At 34.6% G+C, this 12,995-nt stretch overlaps 1 protein-coding gene across 1 annotated transcript; it reads right to left on the bottom strand.

Moving 5' to 3' along the window:
- Positions 1 to 1,171: 1,171 nt before the first annotated feature.
- On the bottom strand, positions 1,172 to 12,101 carry LOC125357218 (nephrocan-like). Its single transcript, XM_048353976.1, has 3 exons — positions 11,913 to 12,101; positions 10,422 to 11,323; positions 1,172 to 1,619 (listed from the first exon to the last, which is right to left on the bottom strand). Exons 1-3 carry the CDS (start codon positions 12,099 to 12,101, stop codon positions 1,172 to 1,174), a joined length of 1,539 nt encoding a protein of 512 aa, XP_048209933.1.
- Positions 12,102 to 12,995: the final 894 nt, after the last annotated feature.

Here is a 12,995-nt window from a genome sequence, read left to right as displayed (position 1 = left end):
CAAAAGTCATGTGAGAGTCTCCTTACTCCTGGGCTTTGGGGAGGCAGTGTCAACACAGGGAGTTCAGAGGGCTTCTCCCTAAGAAATGTCAATTTTATCAACATTTCAAAGGAAGGAAATATGGACATAAAACAAATAATGTAAAGTTTTCATAAATGTTTAAGGTAAAATATGATACTCTAGAAAGTTCTGTCTTCTTGTAGCATCTTTACTCCTCTACATAAGCTACTAATTACTTTCTCTGCTATTATCTATATTTTGACAGAAACAAAACAAATTTTCTAGATAAATCTTATTAATAAGAATAGAAACTAACATGGATCAAGTTTCACTTTATTTACCAGTAGATTATATTTATAAACTGATAGAAAAACATTACCCTACACAGACAGGCAACTATCAAAAGAAGGGCATAATAGAGATTGCTATTAACTCAAAAGTTGAACAAACGTAAATGTACAACCCTTTTTAGGAAAGCTCTTACAAAGACATCTGTGGTAATAAGTTACCATTTGACATTTATCTTTCTGATTTCCTTTTGAAAAAACTATGAAACAAGATCCGCTAACCCCTGCCAAGAGACAAATATATGAATGAGGTTGGGTCAAACAACAGAGTTTGGACTGAAACCTCTGAAGCTATGAGCCAAAATAAACCTTTTCTCCTTGTAAGTTGTTTAGTCAAATGTTTCACACAGTGACAGAAGCCAACACTGTCTTTAATCTTTTCCTTTGACTCTATTAATGACTCAGAATCCTTCCAGCAAGTTCTTTTTGTGCTTAAGTTGGCCCATCTGGTTTTTTTTTATTGCTTATAGCCTACAGTGTAGGTCTATGGTACCAATTTCACATGCAAAAACTAGCACATCTTACCTGGTAAAATCTTTTATTTGTAGAAAGTTATCCATACTATGCTTTTATTTGATATAATTATTTGTCTGTATGTCATAATGATGCACAAATTACTTTTAAAGTAGAAAACAACCTAATATCCTTTTATTGTTTCTGCTAGCTTACCCTCATCACATATCTTACTTAGCCTTTCACTCTTGAAAGAGCAGAAACAAAAGCTACTTACAGAAAAAAAAGACTTAACCTAAATTTTCAGCACATTTCTACATAAAACCATAAACATTAAAAATGATATTATAAACTATAAACAATGCTCAGCCTTAATCTATTTCATAATCCTCATCGTCATCATCCATGCTGATTTTGATGCTGGAGGAGTCTTCGGGTTTTGGTTTCTTTCGGGACTCTTTGCTTTTCTCAGTCGAGTTTAAGTGATGCTCACATTGCCTCAGGATCTTCTTGGAAGACATCCAGCTCTCCCCTTGGCGTTCTGCTGGGGCTGCACACTGTCCTCCCTTCACATCTGTACCCTTGGCCTTCAGGACCTCCCTGGCTCTCAGCAGACTGCAGGTGCAGTTCCACGGATTTCCATCCAGGTATAGATGGCGGAGGCGAGGCAGACCCTCTAATGCTTTGAGGTCTAAGGCAGAAATCTTGTTGTTTCTCAGGTTCAGAACCTGAAGCTGTTTGAGGTCCTTGAGCTCCCTTTCAGCAATATCCTGGATGACATTGCCTTTTAGGTCCAGCCTAGCTAAGGTCTCTGGGAGCCTGCAAAGCATGGGAACAGGACATGAGAGGAGGCCATGATGCTCATTCCATCATCAAGACAACAGAAACACAGCAGCATTCACCTTTTTGGTACACTTCTGACCATTCTCAGGCTAGGAAGCATACCTTATGTTTGATAACTAATTATAAGCAAAACCTGTCTTATCCTGCATGCTTTTAATGATTTATCTGGTCTTACTTTCTAATCTTCTGATTTTACAGATTCCTATTCATGAAAATCTTTAATATTTTTATCAAATGAGGTAATTAAATCAGTAAATAAGGTCCAACCTCCTGGTTTTTAAGTTGGCAAAGGGATAACTCAACCATTTGTAAAAGTGTTAGATAAAATTGTGTGAAAAAATGTGTTCTTCAAGAATAAAAATAAAAGGCAAATAAAAAACATGGAATGATTTATCAACTTGCAAAATGATTTTATTTCAAAAATTTTATACATTATTGCTAAGGTTATAGGAAGAATGGTAGGTCTATGTATAAATTGTTTTCATTTCAGGAGAAAAATATGGTAAGTAACATGTTACAAATGTAAACTATGTCATGCCCTTTGACCTAGAAAATATGAAATTAAGTAGATTTTTGTACAAAAATTTGTACATATTTGACCATATAATAAAAGCAAAAAAAGGACTAATGTTCAATAACTTGGAAATTGTAAGTTATAGTTATAAATTATAATGGGCTACTATAAAATTAAAAATTATTTACGAGTAACTATAAAATATTTCTATGAAAAGTCTTTTCTAACGATAATTTCTAGAAGTTATAATTACAACATAAATTGAAAAAAATTTAATAAAACTCCTTAAACTATCTTAAAAACAAAACACAAGCCGGTGCCTGTGGCTCACACCTGTAATCCTAGCTACGTGGGAAGCTGAGACCTAAGGATCCGTGGTTTGAAGACAGTGCAGTTTATCTCCAATAAAACATCAACCACTGCATTGTGGCTCAAGTGGTAGAGCAGTAGCCTTGTGCAAAAAGAAGCTCAATGGATAGTGCACAGGCCCTGAGTTCAACACTTGGACCAGCACATTAATTAATTAATTAATTATTTTAAAAAACCATGTACACATGTATCTAAAATGTATATTTGCTGAATGAATGAATGGATGGATGAATGAATTCTTGCCTGGCAAATACAATGAACTGTTTTCATTTAGTTTTCAAAAAAATAATAATAATAACCATGTGCTTGTGGCTCATGTCTGTAATCCTAACTTCTCACCAGTCTGATCGGTATTTGAGGATCATTGTTTGAAGCCGGCCTGAGCCGAAAAGTCCATAAGATTCTAGCCTCCATTGAACCAAAAAGTCAGAAGCAGAGCTGTGGTTCAAGTGGTAGAGTGGTATGCTTGAGCAAAAACAACAAGCCCTCAGAGACAGCTTCCAGGCACTGAGTACAAGCCCCAGGACAGGGAAAGGGGAAAGAATAAAATCATGTATGACAAAAAATACATGCAAAGTGAAAAGAGATAAATGATACACTGAAGGGAAATAGCTGCACACATATAACAAACAGATATTGCCTTAATATATAAAACTCTTGTAGAAAAGAAGAAATAATTCTTAAAACAAAATGAAAAAGGACCAAAAGCATAAATGGAAGCTCATTTAAAAAGTAACAAGGGGCTGGGAATATGGCCTAGTGGCAAGAGTGCTTGACTCGTATACATGAAGCCCTGGGTTCTATTCCCCAGCACCACATATATAGAAAACGGCCAGAAGTGGCGCTGTGGCTCAAGTGGCAGAGTGCTAGCCTTGAGCAAAAAGAAGCCAGGGACAGTGCTCAGGCCCTGAGTCCACGCCTCAGGACTGGCAACAAAAAAACAAAACAAATAAACAAATAAAAAATAACAAAACAGAAAATTAAAGATCCTTAAACCAAGCCTGGTGGTGGTGGCTCATGCCTGTAATCTTAGCTATTCATGAGGCTGAAGTCAGGGTTGTCGTCAAAGTCAACTCTAACAGGAAAGGCCCTGAGACTCTTATCTCCAATTAACCACCTAAAAACCTGCTGTAGAGCTGTGCTTCAAAGTGGTAGTGCTCTAGCCTTGAGCAAAAAAACTTAGGGACGGCTCCCAAGCCCTGAGTTCAAGCTCCATAATTGACAAAAAAAAAAAAAATCCTTAAATCATCTATCTTATTTAGGACAGAGAAATGGACAAACCCATAAGCCTAAGCAACACATTTTGTGAGCAAGGTTTGGGGTGACAGTTGTTCTGATATATTGCTGACACATATTAAAGCAGCCTGGTCCTCAGCAAAAGAATTCAGCAAATCCTAATAAGATAGGAGTGTAGCTTAGTGTTAGTGCACTTGGTTAGGAATCATGCTGCCATTGGTTGCACCCCCTCATATAGGAAAAAAGAAGGGTGATAATGTACCATGGGCATTTACCCTTTAACTCAGAAATCCCACCTCTAGGCAGATCTTGAAGATATGTCCCTACAAATATAAAACAGTACATATGGCACTTACTGTAATTTGGGGGCTTGTGTGGGGGAGGGCTTGACATTAGGGCTTGAACTCAGGACTTAGGCACTACCTTTAGCTTTTTCTCAGTTGGTACTCTACCATTTGATCCATAGGCTCCACTTCCAGCTTGTGATATTATTTATAATAAGGAGAAAACTGGATATGGCTTGGTTCATCAGTAAAGAACTACTGCGCAGCAGTATGAAAGAAAGATGCTGGTTTCTATGAATTACCCAAAAGGGATTTCCATAAAGTTGTTAAAGAGAAAATATCAGGAAATATAAAAGCACATATAGTAAGCTAGTCTTGTATATGAAAAAGAGGAAATAAAAAAACAAGTAGGACAACGTCTATGGAAAATAACATGATGGTTCCTCAAAAAATTAAAAATAGAATTACCATACAATGTTTCAATTCTACTCTTAGGTATATATATCTAAAATAATTTTTAAAGCATGTTGCTATGTATAACCATGTGCATAGGAGCATTTTTCACTGTAGTAAAACGGTAGAAGCAACCTGTTTATTGACAGATAAGTACATACACAAAGTATGACTATATGTACATACATATATGTGTGTATGTACACATATAGACATACAATGGAATATTATTTGGCCTTTGGGAAGCTGAATAATTTGGATACATATTGTAGCATAGATGAATCTCAAGAACATTATATTATACTACATAAAGAAGCTATTAACAAAATGATGAATATGGTATCATTTTGCTTACATGAAATGTCTTCATTATGCTAATTAATACAAACAGAAAGTCAGAGCTTAACTGGGAAAGACATGATAGAGTAAACTGAAGAAAGAAAAACTTAAGTCTTCAATAAGACTTGACTTTTTAACTTGGACCTTTCTAGTTATCAGTGTGAGGCAAATAATTTCTTTTCTTAAACCTTCCTATTTCTACCTCATAGAGAAGTGTCCAGGATATACAAATGATATAATAATTGGTATACAATGAAAACAAGCCATGTGGATTTCTTTTGAACAAACGAGTATTCAGTATGGAATATATATATATATATATGTGTGTATATATATATAAATGTGTCTGTTCTTAAGCATATTTTCTTGTTTTTATGGAAGCTATAGTTTCATATATAGTTATATAAGAAATTACTAATTTTCTGGTTTAGTAACCTCTGATAGTCAAATATTGTTTTGATATAGTTCGTCTTTTTTTTTTTTTGTGCCAGTCCTGGGCCTTGAGTGCAGGGCCTAGGCACTATCTCTGAGATTTTTATGCACAAGACTAGCCCCCCACCACGTTGAGCCACAGCTCCACTTTTGTTGTTTGGGAGGAGGGTAGCTAATGAGTCTCATCGTTTTTCCTCCCATGGCTGGCTTTGAACTGTGATCCTCAGATCTCAGCCACCTAAGTATCAAAGATTACAGGCGTGAGCAACCTCTGCCTGGCTGATATAGTTTGTCTTTATGGATCTGCTTTATATAAAAGATACCCTGATTTGAAGGCAAATCTGATTCTAGAAATACTATTATGTGTTCTTTAGGGTTTGCCAGTAGATGGCACTTGTGTGTAAGATAAAATGCTATATCCAATGGTAGAAACAGTTTCTAGATTTCAATTTCCCAAAGAAGAGACAATGTAAACTCTCTTTGTTCACTTAAGGGGCAAATTGGGGAAATACAAAGTAGAAAAAAAAATGAGGGCAACTTCTTGAGCATTCTAAGTGCAGCAAACTGCTAGCAGTAGAAGAAATAAAAAATGAAGATGATGGGATGGCTATATTCCCTGTCTGGAGCTAGAACCATTTGTCAGAATTCTGATTCTGAGACTGTATCTTGGGGCAGGTTTTTGTTGTTATTTCTAAATCTTACAGTGCTAATCTGTAAAATAGGCAAAATCCAATATACTATTCAGACTAAAAAGGAAAAGTAAATGTGTCTAAGTTCATTGCTGTTCTTAACAAGCACTTGATAAATGCTACTGTTTTTCTGTTTCAATCAGTATATTGAGTATGTATTTGAGTACATTGTAGACACCCAAAATATACTATTGTTTTCTTGATGAAATATAGGATAAAGGATGAAAGGAAAAAGTGTTTTGTGGAAATTCCATGCATAATTGAGAGTTTGCTCATAATTACAGTTTATTTATTATAAATTTACTAAAAATGTATAAAAACTTTATAGTGTAGTTTATGTGTATGAATAAGCAGTATGCAAATAAAAATATACCATTTTAAAGCTCATAAATAAAAAATTTCAAACTCAAACATAAAGAATAAATATTATTGGTTTTTTAAATTCTGTATGGGAAAACCATAAAAATAACTTCCAAGGGTCATTCTCATGTCTTAACATATAAAAATGCTGCAGAGTGGGGGTAAGGGGTGTGTATGATGAGTATATAAAAACCACAGGACTTTTCTGTCACAGCTGGCCATGTTTTTTTGATGAACAGTTAGGTCACTTACTTTGAGCATGGTCAGAAAGCCCATGCCTACCTTACATTCAGGCAGCACATTAAATTCATCTGACAAGTTTTATGAAATACTGAGGTCAGGTTTCAGTGGGTACATCTGATTTAATTGGGCTGAGGCCAGGCCTTGGCTTCAGGATGCTCTTTGATACTACTCTAGGTCATTTCCTATGAAGACAGAATTGAAATACTGACTAACTTGGGCTTGCAAGTCCTTCTAAACTCCGTTAAGCTTTCTGTAGTCGCTTACAGAAGCAAACTTGAGTAGGAATCAATAATTAAGCTAGATTTTACTTTTTAAACCTAATAGGATTACTTGAGCAAATGCCTTCTAAAAACTACCGATAGAAAAGTCCACTGACTACACTATTTTGCCCATAGCCATAAGAGCCTGTGTCATTAATCACTCAATAATTACCTGAAGATAAAACTCAGTAGTACAGCATTTGCCTAGCATGCACAGAGATTCTGAACTTAATCCCTAACACCTCTCACCTGAAAGTCACTCCCTAACATGTTTTATGAGTTTTATTTTACTAATTATATAATAATTATTCATAATAAAATTGATATGATGTATGATAAATTCTATATATCAATTACATTTAATTATATAAATTATACATAATATATAATTAATAAATTATACATAATATATAATATATTTGTATATTATTACACATAATATACTCATATATTATATGCAATATATAATATATAAACTACATGTAATATAAATTATATAATATACACAAATATAATTTATAAATTGCATATAATATAAATTGTGTATACTATAATACAAATATATATTACATATAAATTATGCAGTTATATAGAATATATTATATGGAATATGTACTATATTCTATATAACTACATAATAATAAATAACATAAAATAACTAAATATAATATGCTATACTGTATATATAAAATATAATAATAAATATATAATATAAAATATATAAAAATATAATTATAAAATAAATACAAAATATAATATATTATATATAAAATATATAATATAATAATATGCTATACACTATTTGATATATGTTGTATAAAACTATATTATATATAGTTATATACATTACATCATATAGTTATATAGTTAAATATATAATATGTAACGATTGTAATGTAACTATAATATATAACTATATAGAATGTATCCTATATGGTTATATATTATTTATTTAACTATATATAATAATTTAACTATATAATATGTAATGTAATATATAACTATACAATACATATACGTTATTTATATATAATATGTAACTACATGTATTGTTTTTCTTGGAGGAGGGACACTAAGTAATAGAAAACATATAGAAAACATAATAAAAAACAAATCGAAAACATAAAATATATAGAAAGTAGTTATTTAAATATCAGGTAACAGAAGTTTAGAACACTTGTCTTTCCAAATAGATGTATGGCTAAATCGCTCTCCCCTGCTAAGTCTCCGATCAAAGCTAACCTTTTTATAAGGGTCGCTATGCTTATCCTCATGAAAATTGCAACCAGGAGTCTCCCTTTTTTAAAATTTCTGTGCCTGAGCCATTTTTGTTAACTATAACACCTAACATAGTTTAGAAACTATGTTACTCTACTTATGTACTATGTTTATTGTCAGTCTTCCTCTGCTAAAATTTAACCTATATACACAAGAAAGTTTGTCTTTTATTACATTTAAGTGACCCAAGTACCTCGTGAAGTAATCGGTATGTGATAAGTATTCAAAACATTGTTTGTTAAATTAAATTCATTGTTTGTGCAAATTTATGAAGTAAAAGAATTTGTCTGCTTTCATTAATCTTTAATATATTTAAGTTACTGATTTGATTTTGCACTGGGCATGGATACCATACTGAAATATTTAAAAAATCCTTCTCCAAGTAGAAAAAAATAAACCTGTACATCAAAACAATCTTCCCTTTTTCATTGATGAAAATTACTGTAATTTATAATGAAGTTAAGTAAATTGAGAGCCATAGCATTCTATAGAAGCCAGAGTTGGTATATTAACTATAAGAAATCGAATAATATTAATAGGACAAGAAGTCTAGATTCTCCCCAAAATGAATACCATATAAAGAATAATAGACACAAAAAAATAACACTATCTTTTTTTACAATAAAGTACTGCTTATACTGTCTTTATTTACCTGTTTAAAATATAAAAGATGACATAAAATTTAAGTGAGTAGGACTGATTAATATAAATATGTACATTAGTTACAGATTATGAATAGTTAGGGAAACAGGTGCAGTAAATTGGATGTATAGAAAAGAAAGTCCGGAAAGGGCAATTGTAGGGGAATTGTGAGAGCAGAGGGAGGAGAATGAGAGAGACTAAAGGGAAGAAAGGGAAAGGGAGGGTGGTGTAGTAGAGCAGGAGAGATAGAAGGAGAGAGGGGGCAGTGGAGAGGGAAAGAGGAAATGGGAAGAGGTAGGGAGGGAGAGACAGAATGAGAAATAGAGAAGAGAGGGAAGAAGAAAGAAAAGAAGGGAAAATGACAGAAAAAAAGGAAGAGGGACAGACAAACAGAAGAGGGACAGAGATAAGGGAGAAGAAGAAAAGAGAGGAGAGGAAAAGGAAGCTGAAGTGATGACTAAAAACAAAAGGTAAGATCACCACATAAAAACTTGCTAACACAGGCACAGAGAAGTAAGCAGAGCCAATATGAACACTTTTGAAACTCCTCAGTCAGAAATTAAAAATAGAGAATTGTATTGAGGAGTTTTTTTGGTTTCTCCAATAACTAAAGTTGTTTCCCCCCTCCCCGATATGCATATTACTAGAGGTTGAACTAAGGAACTCTCAGTCTTTCATAAAATATAACTATCTTGTTGATATGTTCTTGATCAAGTCTTCCTGATGTCTTGTTTTGCTAGTGGCTACTCATGCCCAGTATATACTTAGCAACCAAGACAGGTTTTTAAAAATATCTTCAGAGGGGCTGGGGATATGGCCTAGTGGCAAGAGAGCTTGCCTCGTATACATGAGGCCCTGGGTTCGATTCCCCAGCACCACGTATAGAGAAGTGGCGCTGAGGCTCAAGTGGCAGAGTGCTAGCCTTGAGCAAAAGGAAGCCAGGGACAGTGCTCAGGCCCTGAGTCCAAGGCCCAGGACTTGCAAAAAAAAAAAAATATATATATATATATATATATATATATATATATCTCTTCAGAAAGGGTCACATTGATCAGGATGTATTGTACTTATGAATGGATTTGTTGAACGGCAATCTCTTTGTACATCTACTTAAGTATAATGCAAATATAATTTTAGAATATCTTCTTATTATGTGTATCAGCTTATCATTGTGGATGTGCCTTCTTCCACAGACAAGATAAATTAATGGAAGATTCAATCTGAAGGCTCTAAAACTCTAATGAAAACCTCTACCTCACCAGGAACTCGTGGCTCATGCCTGTAACACCAGCTATTCAGGAGGCTAAAATCTAAGGATTATGATTCAAAGCCAGCCTGGGCAAGAAAATCCATGATGCTGTGATCTTCAATTAACATCCCTCCTTAAAAAAACAAAAACAAAAACAAAAAAAAAACACTAAAAGTGGAGGTATAGGCTCAGGTGGTAGAGCACCAGTCTTGAACAAAAAAGGCAAAGACAACACCCAGTACTGAGCTTAAGCCCCAATACAAGCATTAAAATATACCAACACCACCAACAACAACAAAAAAAAAACACCTCTTTCCCCAAACACTTGTTAAGGTTACTTACTAATATTTTTGCTTGGACAACACATTTTTCTGTCCCAATGTTTAGGGAATGTTTATATTAGCTACAGTAACTAATAGCACTTACTTACCTTAGAGGTATAGACATTAGCAGGTTCTGCTCCAATGCCAAGTTGGACAGCTGAGAACATCTCTGAAGGGCTCCAGCTTCAAACAAGCTCACAATGTTGTTATCCAGAAACAGATGTTTCAAGTCTCGGAGATCCAGAAAGTCTTGCGCTGTAACTCTCTGAATCAAATTATTGCTGCAGTCAAGTTTCTGTAGCCTTGATGGTAGTCTGAATGGCAACATTTGAAGTTGGTTTTGGGATGCTTCCAGAGTGGTTAAATTTGCAAGAATCTGTGCCCCATCAATGGAAGAGAGGAAGTTCTCTGACAAGTAAAGATGGGAAAGATTCTCCAAGTGTTTTATATCTTGTACCCTAACTACTTTGAGCCTGTTCCTCTCCAGCTTTAAAGATAACAGAGATTTCGGTAGATTAACAGGGATTTTTGTCAGAAAGTTACCACTGAAACTAAGAAACTGCAAAGACTGCAGAGAAGTAAAGAAGCTAGCAGGTATATGATGGAGGTTGTTATTCTCCATGCTCATGAGTTTCAGCTGGGGAAGGGCCATGGGGCCAGCTACAGACTCTATGTTATTGCCATCCACTGTCAAACTTTGCAAATTGGCCAGAGAAGAGAGCATGCTGGAAGAGAGGGAAGAGAGCAGGTTGTTTTTAAGTTCAAGGATTTTTAATTTCCTCAATCCTTCAAAATCTGATCTCTGCAGCACATATATTGAATTATCATTTAGTTTTAACACTTCCAGACTGGCTGGGAGAACACTGGGGACTCGCCTTATCTTATTTTTCCAGAGTTCTAAAGTCTTCAAGGTACTCAGCATTTTGAAAGTATCATTTTCTACAGTCTCAGTTCCACTGGCCAGCAGAATAAATTCCTCTAGTTCCAACAGTCTGGTGAAGTTAGATAGCTACAAAAGGGGCAAAGAAGGGGAGAGAAGTACTAAGTTAGAATTGTGAACCAATACTATATACATTATCATTTCAATACTAGTGATACTTCAGTGATTCTGCTTGTGTGAGAGTTGAAAGTCAGGTTCTCACTACTTTTAAAAAAATTATGATTGCTAACATTACCGCACAATACTATACACATTCTAAGTACTTTTGCACACACACACACGTTGTAGCTATTGCATAACCAAGTGATAATTACAAAATGTCTTAGGTAAATTGGAAGGGAAAATAGATAACTTTTCAAATTCAAATATTGGACCAAGCTATACACATAGAAATTAAGGGTGCTAAAAAATATGGGACTTAGAACAGAGATGAAGATTATGAACTCATAGATGAAGACTATGAACTCATAAAGGTGCTGTATAAGACAGAGAAAAAAAATAAGACTACCATAACCCAATGGACAGAAAAGTGGGATTTTTTTTAAGACAAAATGATTAAAAATCCCCCTTTTCCAGATGATATACTAGAATTTGCAATCTATTCTGCTCTAACTCAAGAAGTAGCCATTTTAAGTCCAGTGTGGAATGACATAGTTACCTTGAGGTGGTGGATTTTGCTGTGGCTAATGTAGAGCTTCTTGGTGGTGGAAGGAATGCCTGCCGGCAGCTCTGTTAGTCTATAGCATTGAACCGACTGAGCAGAATCACAGCTGCACCTTCCAGCACAATTAGGGCTGAAGCCATCACTAAGAGAAAGCAAAACAAGAAAAGCATAAAGAAGATCCATCTCCCCAAACAGGGACTCCCAGGTAGCAGGCAGGTGTTTAGCTGTCTCACTCTTTATACCATGAAATCTGATCATAGAGTCTTATGGATGTGGACTCTGTCAATGTAAGAAGATAGGAAAGAAAAAAAAATCTCAATTTGTCTGGGTTAAAATTTTAGCAACCATTACAAATAGGAAGGGGCTTAAACATTGATAAGCTGCCTTAATATTTGTAGGTGAACAAGACCCTATGTTATTTATGGCTGGGAAGGCTAATCTGCAAACACCTCTATTATCTGTAGTTTCCTTGTTTTGTTAAATGTGACACTAAGGAATTGGTGGGAAAAGACAAAGAGCTGTTTTATAGTGGGCCATAAAACCTTTGAATTTTCTGTGACCCTGTATCAAAACCATTTTTTTGTAGGACTGAAACTGGCAGGTGTTTTCTTCTCATATTAACTAGTATGGGAAAACAGGCAGGTTTTCAGTTTGTTGTTTCAGTAACATTTTATTGCTAGATGAAACAATGGGCTAAAATGGAGCAATGTTTAGACCCACAGATAAGATGTGTCATTCCTCTAGAACTTGATCCATTCAAATCCCATTTTGAAAAAAAAAATCTTTGACACTCAAAAATGTTGCTGGCTCCTTTGAGAACAAAGACATCAGTGAAGCTGTATTATCTTTATCTATATGTAATAAAGGTAAAAAAGGCCTCCAGTTTTTTTTTCCAAGGGAATTTGTCAGCTGTGAACCAGTGCTCTCTGCATATAGTTCAGGATGTTTCTTTGTTGTGCCTTTTTGTTTTGAGCCAGGAATCCCATCTGAGGCTTTTCGTAGTATTTTAAGCAAATTATAATATAAAAATCTCACCCAAGTGGGAGAACTAAATTTCTTTATGCTGGTGAGCTTCAG

This window comes from Perognathus longimembris, chromosome 9 (genome assembly GCF_023159225.1).
Source record: "Perognathus longimembris pacificus isolate PPM17 chromosome 9, ASM2315922v1, whole genome shotgun sequence".
Classification (NCBI taxonomy): Eukaryota; Metazoa; Chordata; class Mammalia; order Rodentia; family Heteromyidae; genus Perognathus; species Perognathus longimembris.
Note: the sequence above shows the minus strand (reverse complement) of the source record. Positions and strands in the feature narration are given on the sequence as shown.

What these genes read in the sequence shown, in the direction of transcription:
- LOC125357218 (XM_048353976.1), bottom strand. Translation starts at nt 12,101, where the DNA reads ATGGATCTTCTTTATGCTTTTCTTGTTTTGCTTTCTCTTAGTGATGGC. An exon ending in GCAAAATCCACCACCTCAAG is followed by an intron (nt 11,324 to 11,912) that starts GTAACTATGTCA and finishes CCCCTTTTGTAG; the next exon opens with CTATCTAACTTCACCAGACT. An exon ending in CTAATGTCTATACCTCTAAG is followed by an intron (nt 1,620 to 10,421) that starts GTAAGTAAGTGC and finishes CATGCTTTGCAG; the next exon opens with GCTCCCAGAGACCTTAGCTA.